Source organism: Aquila chrysaetos, chromosome 3, assembly GCF_900496995.4.
Source record: "Aquila chrysaetos chrysaetos chromosome 3, bAquChr1.4, whole genome shotgun sequence".
In the NCBI taxonomy this organism is placed as follows: Eukaryota; Metazoa; Chordata; class Aves; order Accipitriformes; family Accipitridae; genus Aquila; species Aquila chrysaetos.
Window position 1 is genome coordinate 33,647,231 of NC_044006.1, and position 15,246 is coordinate 33,662,476.

At 39.1% G+C, this 15,246-nt stretch overlaps 1 protein-coding gene across 3 annotated transcripts in view; it reads left to right on the plus strand.

Annotated features, from left to right (window-relative positions):
• The window catches only part of GADL1 (glutamate decarboxylase like 1), an 85,862-nt gene that overhangs the window by 35,455 nt on the left and 35,161 nt on the right, over window positions 1-15,246 (plus strand). For all 3 annotated transcript variants that reach the window (XM_030008442.1, XM_030008441.1, XM_030008443.1), the window contains exons 12-14: window positions 4,710-4,909; window positions 9,341-9,392; window positions 12,497-12,586. In XM_030008442.1, coding sequence (XP_029864302.1) covers window positions 4,710-4,909; window positions 9,341-9,392; window positions 12,497-12,586 — 342 coding nt within the window. The remainder of the gene's footprint in view (window positions 1-4,709; window positions 4,910-9,340; window positions 9,393-12,496; window positions 12,587-15,246) is intronic.

Sequence of the window (15,246 nt, forward strand, 5' to 3'; positions counted from 1 at the left end):
AGCAAAAGTAATAGTGACTGATTTTGTTTGATTTGTGTTGGTTTTTTTGCCACATAGCATCAATAAAGCTATGTGGTTTAGCACTGTTAATAGGCTTAAGACATTGCAGCTAGGTTATTAGAATGAAACATTGTACTTAAATATTTTCCCATACAGATTGGAAAAAAAAAAAAAGGATAAACTGCAGTGAAATGCTGATAAAAGGCTATCTTCCAGCCTTAGTGAAACAAAATTGGAATGATTTCCAAAGAAGATAGAGAGCAAAAAGAGAAACAAATGTTTGACTTGCTTAGAAGGGAGAAGTGTTTTCACCAAACGGAAAGAGAGATTGGTTAATCCTCTGTAAAAGCTCAGATCAATGACAGCAGTTCCTCAGTGCTTAAAGCACTCAGGAAATGCACAGCTATCCCTTTTTCACTGCCATGCCCTGGGTAAATTTCATCACTTCTATAATAAGATAGACTTACTCAGAAAACACTTGTATTCCTGTGGCGTGTATTGCAGTGACTGTTTAAACACAAAGCTAGATGGACTGATATTCTTAAAACATGAGTGTCAACTTTTGTTCTTGTATGTTCTTAAAATGCTATGAATCAGTCTTGGGTTCTACATACACCCTTAAGGCAACAGAGCTACTCTAATTTGTCCTTGCTATAATCTATATAAATGTGAATATTATCACCATATAAATAGAGAACTAACGTTTATCACCAATGCTGAAGTTCTGTGACTCGTTGGAGTGTAGCACTAGGTTAGGTAATTAGCAATCAATTCTAGGTAATGAGCAGAATTTTCACTTATTAGTTAGTCTCAAAGAATGTAGCTAATGAAATCCCAGTTTAGCACAGAATAGAATTGATTGAGGTGATCATAGTAGCCATCTACAGTGTCATCTCTTCCTCATTATTAGCAGTATCACAAAGGTATCTACTTCGCTGATTCCTTTCCAGGGCAGTTGCAGCAAATACTCTATTCCCATTGCTTTCTGCTTGGGCTTAGTAGAACTGAGAGCTCTTTCTCACCTCTTGAGGTGTATTACAGGGATGGCCTTTTGCACTGCACTGCTTTTGCAAATTTTCAAGTATGCCTTTCAAAAGTATGCCTTCAAAAAGCATCCTTATTGCTTCAGATGAGGCAAATCAGGAAGATGTTTGTTTGGGGGGAAAAAGCTGTTTTGTTAATGAAATTGAAATTCACTTTTGACTAGCAATGGAAATGGAAAGACAGCAGAAGGCTTGCTGTAGATAAGTGTGTTCAATGAGAAAAATACCTTGAATTATGAAACTGGAGCTCTTATAACTTGATTTCAGTATCAATAATTATTCATTTATTTGCCATTAATTAGAACACATTGCAACTTCATCAAAACCAAAGGCTATTTCAAACTTCGTAGTGGACTGGAGCCTCCATAAAAATAGTATTTCCATTTTCCAAACTTTAACAGCCCCAGTATAAGGCAGAGCACTACCATTAGTCTCTGTACAAAGGGTAGAAAGATAAAAGATGCTGAAGAAAGAATCTCAAACTTGTCAAATGGGGCAGTTCTAATGAAATTTTTGCAATTCTTCTGAACAGATGAAGCAGCTTAGTTACTGTGTGGAAAACTGTTGGGGTCTTCTTGGGACTGAGAATGTTGAGTTAGAAAGCATACTTTTTTCCTTTTTTCTTTTTTTCTTCTACTTTTCCATCATTTGACTAGGAAAACTGAGATGACTTTGTCTTCAGCATGTTTTTTTGAGACAGCAGCAATCAAGAAGTAACTGCTTTCTTGAGCATAAAATTTATCTTGGATTTTTTTCCTCTTCTGTTGTGTTCCCTGCCTAAAGTCTCTTCTGCAACATTCCCTTTCTCTTCCCTTCTCTTTCTGCTCCACCCTGCTTCTTGCATTGGTCTGGCATGTTTCTTTCTCACAAAGCATGATTTTTTTGTTTCTTCTCCTGTCTGCTCTAGTGACGTGCTGGAGGATGTCACTGTACTTGCCTCTGGAGATTGACAGCAGGCAGTATCTTCAGCAGGATTTCTTGAGCATGTTGCATTATTAGTAAGATAAGCAGATGAAAAAGGATCATCAAGCCAGCATGTCTGGTCAGCTTCAGATGTACCAGGAGAGTGGGACAGTACCCACTTTTTTTTTTTTTACATGAAATATGTTCCTAGGAATTTGAGTTCACTCAGAGGTATTGAACTATTTGTTCTTGTTATGTTTTCACTCTAGAGCATTTGTTTTTAAACTATGAAACTCTGCAGCTGTACTGTGATCTTAGGTGAACTTCTCAGTCTTTCTGTAATATTACCAACTGAGTTTAGGTTTCTTGTGACAAACAAAAGTTATTTTCTCAGACAACAGGCATGAGGGGAACTAATATCCTGTGATGTCCTCTATTGTGCAGCTGTATTACATTCTGATAAGGCAGAAGATAGTCCTACGTTGATCAACCCTGCTATACTCTCACTGCAGAAACATTGCAGAATTTTAAAGTCAGTAAGAGACAAAGCAATCAACTTAAATTTGTAGATGTTGCTGCCTTTTTTTTTTTTTTTTTTTTTTAAATACCATGTCTAGTAAACTTGTATTTCCCCTGAAAATCAAGGTATGGAGATCTAAATGAATAGGGCACAATGGCTTGACAAACAGACTCCTGTTCCTGTTGCGCAGCTTCTAGCCAGACAACAGAGAGCTGTAGAGAAACTGTAAAGGGTGCATGCTTCAGTGCTTGACTTTTCTTCGGTTTCTAATGTGAGCTTCTTGCCTTTCTTTTCCTGAGAAAGTTGGAAAGCAGGTGTGAGTATCTTGTGGCAAAAAACTGCACCCAGCATTGGCTTTTCAGCTATGGCTACCGTGTGCTGCTGCAGCACAATATCACTGCAGAGGGAGAGCAGCTGCTGCCCTTTTTTTCCCCAAGGTGTCACAACTCTTTTCATGAGGCTGAATGTGCTGATCCTGTGGCTAAAGAGTTCAGACTGAATTTGCTGTCCTTTTTGCAAACCAGTGGTATTACAGTGGGATTGGCAAACCCCTACAGAAGTTGTGGAGAAACCTTTAGTGGTGTTCTCCTTTTGTGATCTATGAATAGGTGTGCAGGCTGGTTTTTTTGTTTGTTTTGGTTTTAGTATTGATGGAGGGAACTGAAAAGGCTAGGAGAGAGGGAGACTTATTCTGGGTATGCCAGTGGATTATTTCTCTGTTGGATTTTTTTGTCTTGACCTTTTATTCTCTATTTTATTGCCAGTTCCAAAGTTATCAGTAGTGTATTGTAATGTAGATCAAGAATTCTACCTCTGTTACAGGAATATGACACTTTGATTAAGAGTGATGTCAGACACTGTCTGCCATTTTAAAATCAGACTTGCAGCAGATGCAAAGAAAAGGATGAAATGTGAAATGCTTTTTCAGTTCGTTCAAACTGAAGAGTGGTGTTGAATTGGAAAATGAATTGTGCTCTTCGAGATACTGTTTAGCAACTTCTGTCATGCTGTCCACTTCTGTTCCTTGGTCTGTTCTGCATGGAAGACTTCTGGTTCAACTGTCACTTAAATACATGTTTGCAGATCTGAATTAGATGTTGTAGCCATGTTTTTAACCTCATCTGAATTTCTGTTCTGGTATTATCTTATAGACTGTGGTTTATTTTTCTTATCTACTTTTAATATCACTGACAAATCTACAACCTTTTCTGTCTCCTGGGCTCCTTGTAGGGCCACCCTCATCTCTGCTCTTGTAACCTGCTTTCTGCCAGCCCTTCTCTCTACTTCATAGAATTACAGAGTACACTTTGATATTTCTTTCTTCAGCCAATGGCCAGTCCTAGGCCTCTTCTTTTCCCCTGCACCTTTAAACCTACGACAGCCTCCTTTCTGTTTCCCAGCTTTGTTATTTGCTGGAACTTGCCATGTTACTCATTTATCTTTGTCTGCTTTCTGCTGCTCATCTCTGCCAAGACAGCCTCTCAGAAGTTAGAGACTGGATATTGTTGAATAAAAATAATTTCATTAACAAACCTTAATTAGGGTATGCTAAGGTACCTTTTCTGAGGTTTATTTTCAAATGTTAAAATTGTCTGAACTGTAAAAAGAGACAAAAATTGAAGTTGTACTAGTCTCCTTGTGGTGTTTCCACTCAAACAGTCAGATAGCCTATGGTAAATCCTCAGTGACTGTTTTCTGGTAAGGGCTAAACATTTATTTCTTGGGGCTAAAATCTTCCCTACCTACAACTAACTGTGCCATTTATAAAGTTCTTTGTTTGACAGAGAAGGAATAGATTGAGCCATTTGTGAACATGTAGAAAGCTTCTTAGGGGCTGTTCTTCCAATCTATGGACTGGAGCAGTGGACATAGGCTTCTCCTTCTCTTCCCTCTTTCCCACCACCTATGTATGTCTTCGGGCGACTGTTTCTGTGGTACCCACCCACTCCCATGGTTTCTTGAGATCTGAGTTGGAATTCCTCTTCAACCTGCAACTCTTCAGTGACATTAATGAAGAAAATAATAATAAAAAGAAGTTTCCTTGTTGTCAGCACTTACTTCACTGGGTTCAGGTTCATCCAGTGTTCTTAAACTATACCATAAGCTTTGGATAGTTTCCTGCACATCCAGTTCTGTTTTACTAAGCAGTTGGTACAGACAGGAAAAAAAGGCTTTGGCTTGTGAAGATAAAAAGGTTTGAAAATGCTTATCAGCAATCTAAGTCTCTATTGTGTTTCTAATAGGGCCTCCTGAAGAAGTGTTACTCTGCCAAGGCTGCATACTTGTTCCAGCAGGACAAGTTCTACGATGTCAGCTATGACACTGGTGACAAGTCCATTCAGTGCAGCAGGCGTCCGGATGCCTTCAAATTCTGGCTGATGTGGAAAGCATTGGGAACCACAGGCCTTGAGGAGAGAGTAAACAGGGCACTGGCTTTGGCTAGGTACTGCCTCACAATTTTGAATATGTCTAGTCTGTTTAATTGATTGAAATGTTGACACTGCTGATACTCTGTATCCTGGAACAGACCACATTGTTACTTTTGTTTCCCTCTCCTTTTGTTTGTGTATAATAGGATAAACTAATAGCAATAATAATTAGTGTTATTACATTTGCTACAATATTTAATAGTAACTATTACTTTTAGCAATAAGCATAGATGTTGGTAAACATAGAAGTCCAAATTCGACTATTAATCTACGTTGTTTAACATTTGTGTTATCTGAACCAGACTTAGGACAGGTTTGCCAATACACCCTCTTCTAACTAATAACTGTGTTCTGGTGTTACTGTAAAAGGAGCCCTGTGTGCCAGGCTCTTGAGCTGTGTCTAGCAAGAAGTGAATTAACCATTCTTCTCTTCACTTCATTCCTCATGACTGAGGAAACACAGAAAGCTGATGTGGGGAAATTCGTATGAGGACACTCTGTCAATGTTAGGATGTAGTAGAGGTTTATTAAGGCATATTGTTCTGAGATACTGCTTGTTTTTTCTCCACAAATTTGCTGAAGTTCTTAATGCTTACAGTGTGTTCTGTTAGAGACTGAAGCACCTTTTGCTTGCGATCTTCCCCTCGCCTGCCCTGTTCAATTTTACTAAGTTTTTGGTCTTGCAGAACTGAGGTTCACAAGTGAATTCTGCAAAATTCTTGCTAGAAGGTGTTTCTAAAGTGATGGTGATGTCTCAGTTTCTGGGAAGAAACTTCCATACACAGGTTGCTTTGTCTTCTTATTTCAATATTATTTCTTCTATCAGATAATGGCCCATTAAAAACAATTCACCTGAAGTATCATATTTGTTCAGAATTTATAGAAGATAAACCCCAATGAAATCTTCAGCAGTTCCTGGGCTAGCTATATGCTACCATAAGTCAAATCATTAATATTGAAAAAGTCACCCATATCATATTGCCATTTTATTTTTGATATGGACTACCAAGTTGAAAAGAATCGAATCTTTACTCCAGTGACAATTAAAGGAATACTCTCACTTTAATGAAGTCACTTAAAGAAAAGGTAAAAATACCCATGACCTAAACCCAGAGTAGATTAGAAAGGAATAAAAAGAAAGAAGCAAAACCAGAAAAGCCCAAATGAGCTGTGGCTTTTTTCTCTATTTTATTTCTTTAAAGCCACTCATTGTTTGGGTGGTTAAGTGTTCCTTAATATCTTCTCATTAAATTGCACCTTGTTTTTTTTCCAAAGCATTGTACTGTTCTGTGTCTCTACGGAGTAAGTAATTCATTCCACTATCGGTAGGAGAATTGAGCCTTATCAAGGTCACTGGGCAAGGTCATTTGACAGAGTGTAGTGATTAATGACCTTTCTGGGATCAATATTTTCTTTGAATGTTAGGATTCAGCTGGTAGCGCTTCCAAGGAGTGACTGGGCTGTCTTTTTTCTTTTTTTTTTTCTTTTTTTTTTTTTTTTTTCTACTTTTTAAGAAGAAATTTAATTCTTGGTCATTATCTGATGAAGTATATTCTTTACAGTAGCTGCATTGCTATCTTGGGTTTGCATGGACATGGGCACTATGCCAGGCTTCCTAACTACTCAACAGCTGTGCAGCCTTTCTCCTGATTTGTTACAGTAGGTGTTACTTTGATGTTGCAAAGACAGTATTTCAGCATTTCTGAACACAGACCTGGATTAATTCTGGAACTAGTCCAGTGACTATTGAATTTAACAGCAAGATTACTTTTTTTTTTTTTTCCCCATGGCCAGGCAGAGCTGCAAAGGTTTTAGGGTAATGGCAAGCATGTATTTCTGTTGCATCAAACTTGGCTTATTGGCTATTCCATTAATTTCTTCTTGTTCTGGAGATGAATCATATTTTCAGTGTATTAGATATCCCAGGAACATTGTGATGCTACCTATTTGGAAAGGCTTATTTTTAAAATACCTACAGTAGAGCATCCTGCTGATCACTTCAGAAAATTTTTTGCTGGTTGGTTTTTTTTTCCAATTATTTTTGATGCAGGGATATTGCTTTATGAAGTACACTAAAAAGAAAATAGAAGTAAACTGCTTTTAGAATACAACTATAACCAGCTCTGCATTTTATGCTTCAGCATCTTTGCAGTTTTTCTGCCTGATTCCTCTTCTGACACCCACTCTTAGCAGACATATGTCTACTTTCACTGCAGATCTCCACCCCTCATTTTCTGCAAGGCTTAATCATAGCAAATACCACTTCTCTGTGCACTCCAGTCCTCACTGAGACTCAAGCCCTTCTGACATTCTGCAACCATGACACGATAATAAAATTCCACTGTCAACTGTGGAAAGATGCACAGAGTAAATTGCTCCACTGCCATCAAATGGTCCTGGCAAGATAAGTCATGGGTGATGGATTTTCTAATGGCTGCCTTCTTAGGCTATTGGCAGTGTAGTTAAGAATGTGATTAACAGTGTTGTGAGCTTGACCGACATCAGATATCCTATGTCAGATGGTGATATAAAAAAAAAAAAAGGCACTTGTGATAAGAGGGAAGGGTATTAAGCATTGTAAAATAGCTTTTAACAATTTAAGACCTAAAAAAAAAAAGGCGGGGGACACGACAGTCAGGGGAAAGGTGGTCATAAGTAGGTTTCTTTTTCAAGATTTAATTAAAACAAAAAACATGGAGGGCCACTGTTTTGTGAATAGCCTGCTGATTTTGCTGAATGTTGGTTTTATGGCACAGACAAGTATCTTCTAATCAACAGGACAAAAGCACTGAGCTTGTTTTTACTTAAGACAATTTCCCTACAGAAACAAGTTCCTCCCAACACGCTCACATGATATCTAGTCTCCTACTTACCTTTCAGCATGCCTCTCTTTCAGCCTAAACAGTAGTGTGGGCATTAACAGCCAGGTAACAAAGAAATGCACACAGTAGGATCTAAATGGTCATGGCAGAAAAGACCCAGAACCTCAACTTGTTATAGTGAGAGGAAGCATCTCAACAGTGCACAGTGCGGCGCAACTCACAGAGCTGCGTGTCGTGGGAACTGGTACTCTACCACAGCAATCATTTTGCAGGGATGTGTGCTAAGAGGTAATGAGTCACACGCATGATACTTGTTAATGATAAACAGCATGACAACTCCCCATGCTCTGTTTTGAAAAACATGTACCATCTAGGGTATTGTTTACTGGCTCCCTAGCCAACCTGTTTCTGCAGCACATCTGCAGAATAGCAGGCATTTCAGATACAACTGTGCTAGAGGTGTCCCTGTGGGGGCAGGTTTCAGGCATGTGGATAGGACCAAGGGGAGTTATTCTGACAGTATTCTTCTTCCTCAAGTAGTGGATAAAATAATTATTTGTGTCATGGCCAGTAATGCAGCCACGGGCAGGACAATGCCAAATAAATGCAACAAAAGAACAGATTTGTACACAATGAGTAGTTCAACCGTCTCAGTTTTATTACTGTTAGACAGCAAAATCTTTGTGTAGAGGACTAAAATTCTGTTGAAGTGGAAAAGCTGTGTGAATTTGAGGTGATTTCTTTGGAGTTTTCCTTGGGAACGCTTTGGAAGGGGGGGGGAATAAGAGAAGTCCCAGCTGTGTCACAGTGTCCTCTTTGCTTCAGAATTCCTGTGTGTTGTATGCCATGGCAAAGTTGAGGTCATGTTTTAAAAAACTTCTATAAATTGAAGCTGTTTGGATCCAAAGTTTTGATTCAAGTCCATCTTCCTATTGAAGGTTTCTGTGTTTTTCATACTGACAGGTAAAAGAGAAAAGAAATACTTATTTCAACGTATTGTTAGCATAGGATGCCCAGCGATTATTGTGCATCAGCAGTGGCTCACTGAATGGAAATTTGCACTGTTGCATACAGTGTGGAACAAGGACAGTACTGGGAAAACTGCTGGCCTTGAAGTATGTGGAAACTTTTAAATTCTGGGCTAAACTAAGAGGTCCTGGTGACAGTAGTAGTGTAAGAGATATCAGGCTGACCATGAAATAACATGGCAGCACAGTATCATCACTTGAGAAAAAGAGGTGGAGGAATTAATTTGTAGAGAGCAACATCAATGGAAATTTGCATTGGGAAAGTTCACAGCCTGATGCAAATAGGATCAATTGTGCCATGTGGCTCCACTGAAAATCTCTGCCTGGGGACAGAATTTGGGCTCTCCTCAGTGCTCCTTGGCTGGCTGTAGCCTTCATTTGTTTTCAGGAACTGATAGCTACTGCATTTTCACAGCAGGTGGAGATGAGGTTTAACTCTGGTTTCTTTAGGGAGGAAAAAAAAAAAAAAAAGGAAAGGAAGAAAAAAGAGGAGGAGGGGAAAAAAAAAAGTGTGTACATGTTCAAGACCTTTTTTGTTGTTGTCTGTATGTATTGTTTTCTTCTATGCTTTAAAACCCTGCATTTTTAATTACAGATACCTAGTGGAGGAAATTAAGAAAAGAGAGGGATTCCAGCTTCTTTTGGAGGTAAGTGAAAATGGTACTGAACTGTTGTTGTTATTGGGGGGTTGTGTGTGTCTATTGTTTGATTTTGTTCTTTTTAGCCAATTGCCTATATGTATTTGAAGTATATAATTTAATAAGTTTATGTATTGGAGTTATATAGATATGATTGAACACATGTAACATGCTTTGTATTCCCTACCATTACTCTACCTATTTTCCTAGCTTCTGGGCCTGTATTGCCTCAGGGGGTATAGATGGAGCTCTTTTCTGTGAAAGTGAAAAGTCTGGCTGCAGAAAAGCAGTGCTTGCCAGACTTAAGGGTAAGACTGTGTGCTGGATGGAAGAATATTTTGATCCTAAAAATGGACTTTTCATGATTGAAGTCCATGTTTTTTTCCTAATTCTGTTTCTACACCAATCTTCCCCAAACTACCCAAATGTTGTGTTTTTCATTCATCTTTGCTAAATCTTTCAGCTTATTACCTGTTGGTGATCTTGCCTGGGGGAGAGTGAGTAAAGGGGACAGAATTAAAGCGCTGTTTTTCTGCTTATCCTCAGCTCTTTGGTTAATAAGACTAGCATGCTGGGTATGTTGCAAAGACCTGTCTTTTTAGAAAAACCTGCATTGTTGAAAGTGTGTGTGTGAAAGACAGCTGGGTAGGTAGTGTGGGGCAGAAGAGACCACATGGAGGAGGAAGGGGAACCGAGTAAGTGCCACACATGGAGACCAGCAAACCAAAACGATGCAGATTTGCTTTACACTTGCTGATGCCATGAGCATTCCAGGTTAGGCTAGAAGAAATATGAAATATCAAAAATGTTTTATATTATTCATATAATATAAACTTTTCCCTTTAACTTTGAAAACTGCTAATTTCAAAGTGCATACTGGGAAACTTTACATGGAGTAAAGAATTTTGGGCCAGCAGCACATGCTGGGGTTCCTAAAGTGGCAAGTCTGTTAAAAGCTCTCCATTTTCTGTTATTGTAAAGCTTAGCAGAGAGCCCCGATCTACTGTACATGTGAAAGCTGTTGGTGAGAGCAGAGGCTGCTATTTAGTTCCTGCAGGAGCAGGACACTTGGATTAAAAGTGGGATTGGTGGGAGTGCTATAGTATGGGCTATGAGAAGGAAATTGAGCAAGGGGTAAGAAAAGGTTTTCAGGGGTGCAGGGCAACAAGCAGTGAGAATTCAAAGAAAAACTGCTGGGAGGCAGCTAGGCCCAGTTACGTGAGCCCTTTCTGAAAGGAAGTTGGACTTTGGACAAGAAGCTCAGGAAGATGATCCTCTGATACAAGCAGTGAGGAAAGTCCTGCAACAAGAACCGCTCTATGGCCTGGAAATGCCACTTGCACTTGAGTCATCTTGAACTCTTCTGTGGTATAATTGCTTACCTGCTTGGATAAGAGCTGTGACAAGATAACCAGAAATAGAGTGAAGCATGGGGGTAGTTAAGTTTTTCTAGGATGAATGGTATTTTCAGAGGGGGATGATGTATTTGATGTGTGAAAGGAAACTGAGATAATCAAGAAGGCAATATAGGCAATATGGTAATATATGCCATCTGTCTACTCCTGCCATCTGATTTTAAATAGTTTTAAAATAAACCCTGTAACAGCGAGCTAGTGCTTGTGCTCATGAAGAAGCCGCTGCCTTTTCAGGGTCTGTGTTTATGTGTGTACTCAATGCATGCTCTTTGGGGAAAGAAATGGGACTTTAAGAGCTGAGCTTTATTTCATTCAGTGGCAGCAGGTGGCAGGTTTGCAGCTCTGTTCCTGCTGACAACGGTATTCTTCTTGATGATTAAATTGTATTTAATGCATTCTTTGAAGCGAGGCAGAAAATGATATGAGCAGTTCTCAGTGCCCTTTCATGAAAGAACATGTCTCAGCTGGTGGGCTCTCCTCGTTCAGGAAACTGCCTGGGATTGTGATAGCAGCCACGTTCACAGTGGGGCAAAGAGATGGTGTGACCCAGCTACTAAGCTCCCTTTTAACTTCTTTTTTTTTTTTTTCCTTTCAACCAGTACTAATGAGGATGGCATGTGGGAGGGGAAGAGGGGTGTGTGAGTTTATAATCCATGTTATAATGTAGACCCCAGTTACATACTGTGTTGCAAATAATGTAGGTCAAGTTTGAGTGGTTTTATGGGTAGTGTTGGATGGGATTAGAAGGCATATCTATTCCTTGTGCTATTGCTATCTGTACATGTAAAAAAAAAAAAAAAAAGTTCTGAATTAGCAGGAAATGTAGAGAGGCCCTGGACTGCTCTGCTGGGAACTTTTTCTCAATCATGTATGAAACAGAAACCTCATAAGCACAAAATGCCTTATTTTATGGTGCATGGTGAACAGCCATTCTTGTTGGGAGTCTTGCAGGTAACTCTCTGCTGAGTTTAAAGGCAAAATTTCTCTGGAGGGAAGCAGAGATGTGGAGTCTCAATCTTTGCACAAAAGGCCTGCTTAGATATTGGACAAGATGTATCCAGCATATGGCATGTACCCTGCAAGGGGTCCTGAGATTCTTATAGAATGTGGAAATTGAGAAAACCAGCATTAACTCCAGCACTGTGTAGTGTGCTGTATGATATATGATATAAAAGGAGATAAGCAGCGTTCAGCAGAAAAATGACTAGGTGTACAAGTGTTAAATGGTGACAAAAATTGAGTTTGTGTGTTTTGTGTAAAATGCATCATAGGAGATTTCCATTTAAGAAAAACACTAAAAAGAAAATGTATTCTTCTCTTTAAAGTTGCTTCAATTTTGAAATCTCTGTTACCTCTCTATGCGCTCTTACGCTTTTTTCTAATCAAAATTTGTAGTGAGCAAAGCAATGTTAAATATGTATATAGGAAGAAGAAATGAAAAAGGAACTCCAACAGGTTTCCTTTTTCTGGCAGCAGGAAGAGAAATGGATGATATGAAAACTATTTCTAGTTTCAAAAAAGGGAAACAAGAGGTGAGTTGGAGATCGAAGTTTTAATGAAAAGGGTATAAACTCAAAGGCTTCTGCCCCCCCCCCCCCCCCCAAAAGAAAAAGCAGAACTCTTTGACAAGCTATATATAATATGTGTTCCTGTCCCTTTTGTTACATCTCATAAGAAATCACTTGTTCTCTTGTTTAGCCGGAGTATGCAAATGTTTGCTTTTGGTACATTCCACCAAGCTTAAGAAAAATGGAGGATGGACCTGAATTTTGGCAGAAGCTACACCAGGTGAGTGTCACATGAACAGTGCTATCTGTAGTTTACTCATTTATCTATATGCCAGATAAGAATGTGAAATAGCCCTTGGCTTTGCTCACCGTTAACCTATCAGTAGAATGGGAATTTAATCCTTAAATAGATGTTGGTAGGATTTAAGTTTGTCCTCTGTTTAGACAAAGCTAATTAGTATTTTTCTTAATGTAAGAGATGCAGGCATTTACAAGTATTCAGCTTACTATCAAAGCTGTTAGCAGCTGGCAGAACTGAGAGAAGAGGAACAGTATTGTCTGCATCTCTTGTCTAGACAGAGTGAGTATTCATTACCTGTTTCAGACACGTAACACTGTCCTTGGAACTTGTCTTGCATTATCTATGATAATCTATGATAATGCAAGTGAGGAAGTGCTTAAGAACGCATTTCTGATGTTAAACAACCCATAAATGACAACAAGAATACAACGGGAAAAAACTTAATTGGTGAGCATTTTGGTAACTCTTTGCCATCCTGGTAGAAAATCACGAACATCTTGAAAAAAGCAGCAGTAAAATTTTGAAGTTACTAGTGGGGAATCAGTAGTTAAGACTTAATTAAGAAGCCAGTAGGCACTGTGGGATTATGTTTTACTGAATAAGCTATTCTGTGAGGAATTGAATTTAATTCATTGTTTGCTCCTCTCTCTAGGAGCTTTGGTGTTCTGCATTTATTCTTTCCTTGAATTTGCTACTAGAAATTTGAACTAGAACATAGATGTGTATACCATATGCATGCTTGCATATGGTATACATACTATATATACATGCGTACTTTTTATAACACCTGCTCTCCTTTCAGCAGCTTTACTTTCACAGGAATTGCTTTCAGTTTATGCTGGATGCTGGTGTCTTTAGGGGTGAGGACTTCCTTAACCCTGTCTGTATTGTTTTGGAAAGTATATTTAACTTTCACAGTACAAAGCCATGCATAGCCACAGTGTGGATACAAGGGCTTTGTATTTACCATGCTTTCACAAAGCATGGATGGGTTATGATCCTTTCATATGGTGCTTCCCCTCCTCTTGTTAGAGTGGAAGGCCTATGTGTGTGTATATATGTATACACACACACACACAGAGCTGTATAACAGCTCCTCTACCCATGGAGGAGTGAGGATTTGGAAAGGAGCAATGGGAAGGCATAGAAGAAATAATGCTGCAACTGCCATCTTTTGATTTTATGTACGCTATGGAAGGGACTGAGGAGGGAAGGGATGAAGCCCAACGAATGGCTTTAAGCATGTATGTTGTCAGTGGGTTATTGAGTGTAACTTACTGGTTCTTTTGCTCTGCTGCTCTATGGTGCTTCCAGTCAGGGTGGGGAATAGATGCGTGGCTTTATTTTATGTACTGGTATAGATAAACTGATGCTGGAAATGCAGATTTCCTAGCCAGTGTTTTGTGGGAGAGAACTTCGAAAGCAGCTTGTGTGCAATTTCTCCCAAGAACTGAGCACCACTGCAGATCTCAACTACTCTTTTCATGGGCAAGGTGACATTTTCTTGATTCCTACGCCTCCTCTGATGAAGCACTAAGAAACCCAAAATCATAAACCAGAACCTATTTCCCTCCTCCCTACAAAAGCCTGAAAAAAAATCTACCACAAAACAGACCAAAACTCCCTAGCAAAGCAAGGCACTGAGTGGCACAAATTGCTCTCCTGGAGGAAACAACAAATGATGATTGGTAGTTGCGTTGCTTTAGGCACTGCTGGGAAGTTCTTGGACACTACAGAAATGAGCCTGTTAGACAACTAAAACATTATTTCACCTCCCTGATTCTCTACGGGGACAGGTCTGGGGTTACTTTGCTTTTTGGATGGTGAGAGCCATTTTGGGGCACAACATGTATCAGTGAGCAGATGAGATGACAGGACTGGGTTACAAAAGATAAGACTGACTTGACTTTTCCAGCTAATGTCAATTTGTTCTAACATTGCTGATGCAAACAGCATAGTCATTATATTGCTATTACATTAATCAGTACAAATATATGGCTGGGCAAGAAGGAATGCATCCTGATCAGCAAGGTGTAAGTGATAAAAAGATGAAGACTGAAGAGATTGTTGCATTATGCCATTGATGGGCAGATGGGGATGTGTATAGTTTCTTGACTGCAAGTGTTTCCTGAATATTCCCATCATTCCACTGAAGTGATCATTAAAATGGTTTAATTTACAATTTGTATTTTCACACAACATTTTAACATCACAGTTATTCTGTTTATCCAGAAATCAATCTTCCTTTTTGTTGACCTGCATATCTGACAATAATTAAGGAAATGTATGGCTTAAAAATCCCTTAAGTAATTGATTTTATTCAACTGCTTGTTCAGCAATATTGTTCAGTATAACATGCTGTCTTCTAAGGTTAGTTATGTGAGTTTTAGTGCTGGTGAAAGTTGATAAGCAAATAGTTCTGATCTCAAGCCTTCAGCTTTGTGAAGAATTTGCATAGTCCTAGGCAAAATAACCCTGACGGTATTCTGCTGTACTGGCTCTTCTCCAGCTTCCATGGCCCACTTTATGTGGAAATGTGTTAGGGCTGACTGGATTACAGAGTGATACCTGATTCTGATGTCAGTCTTCCAGCTGTCCTACATAAACTGTGTCTCTCGGGAACATTTTTTTTTTTTTTT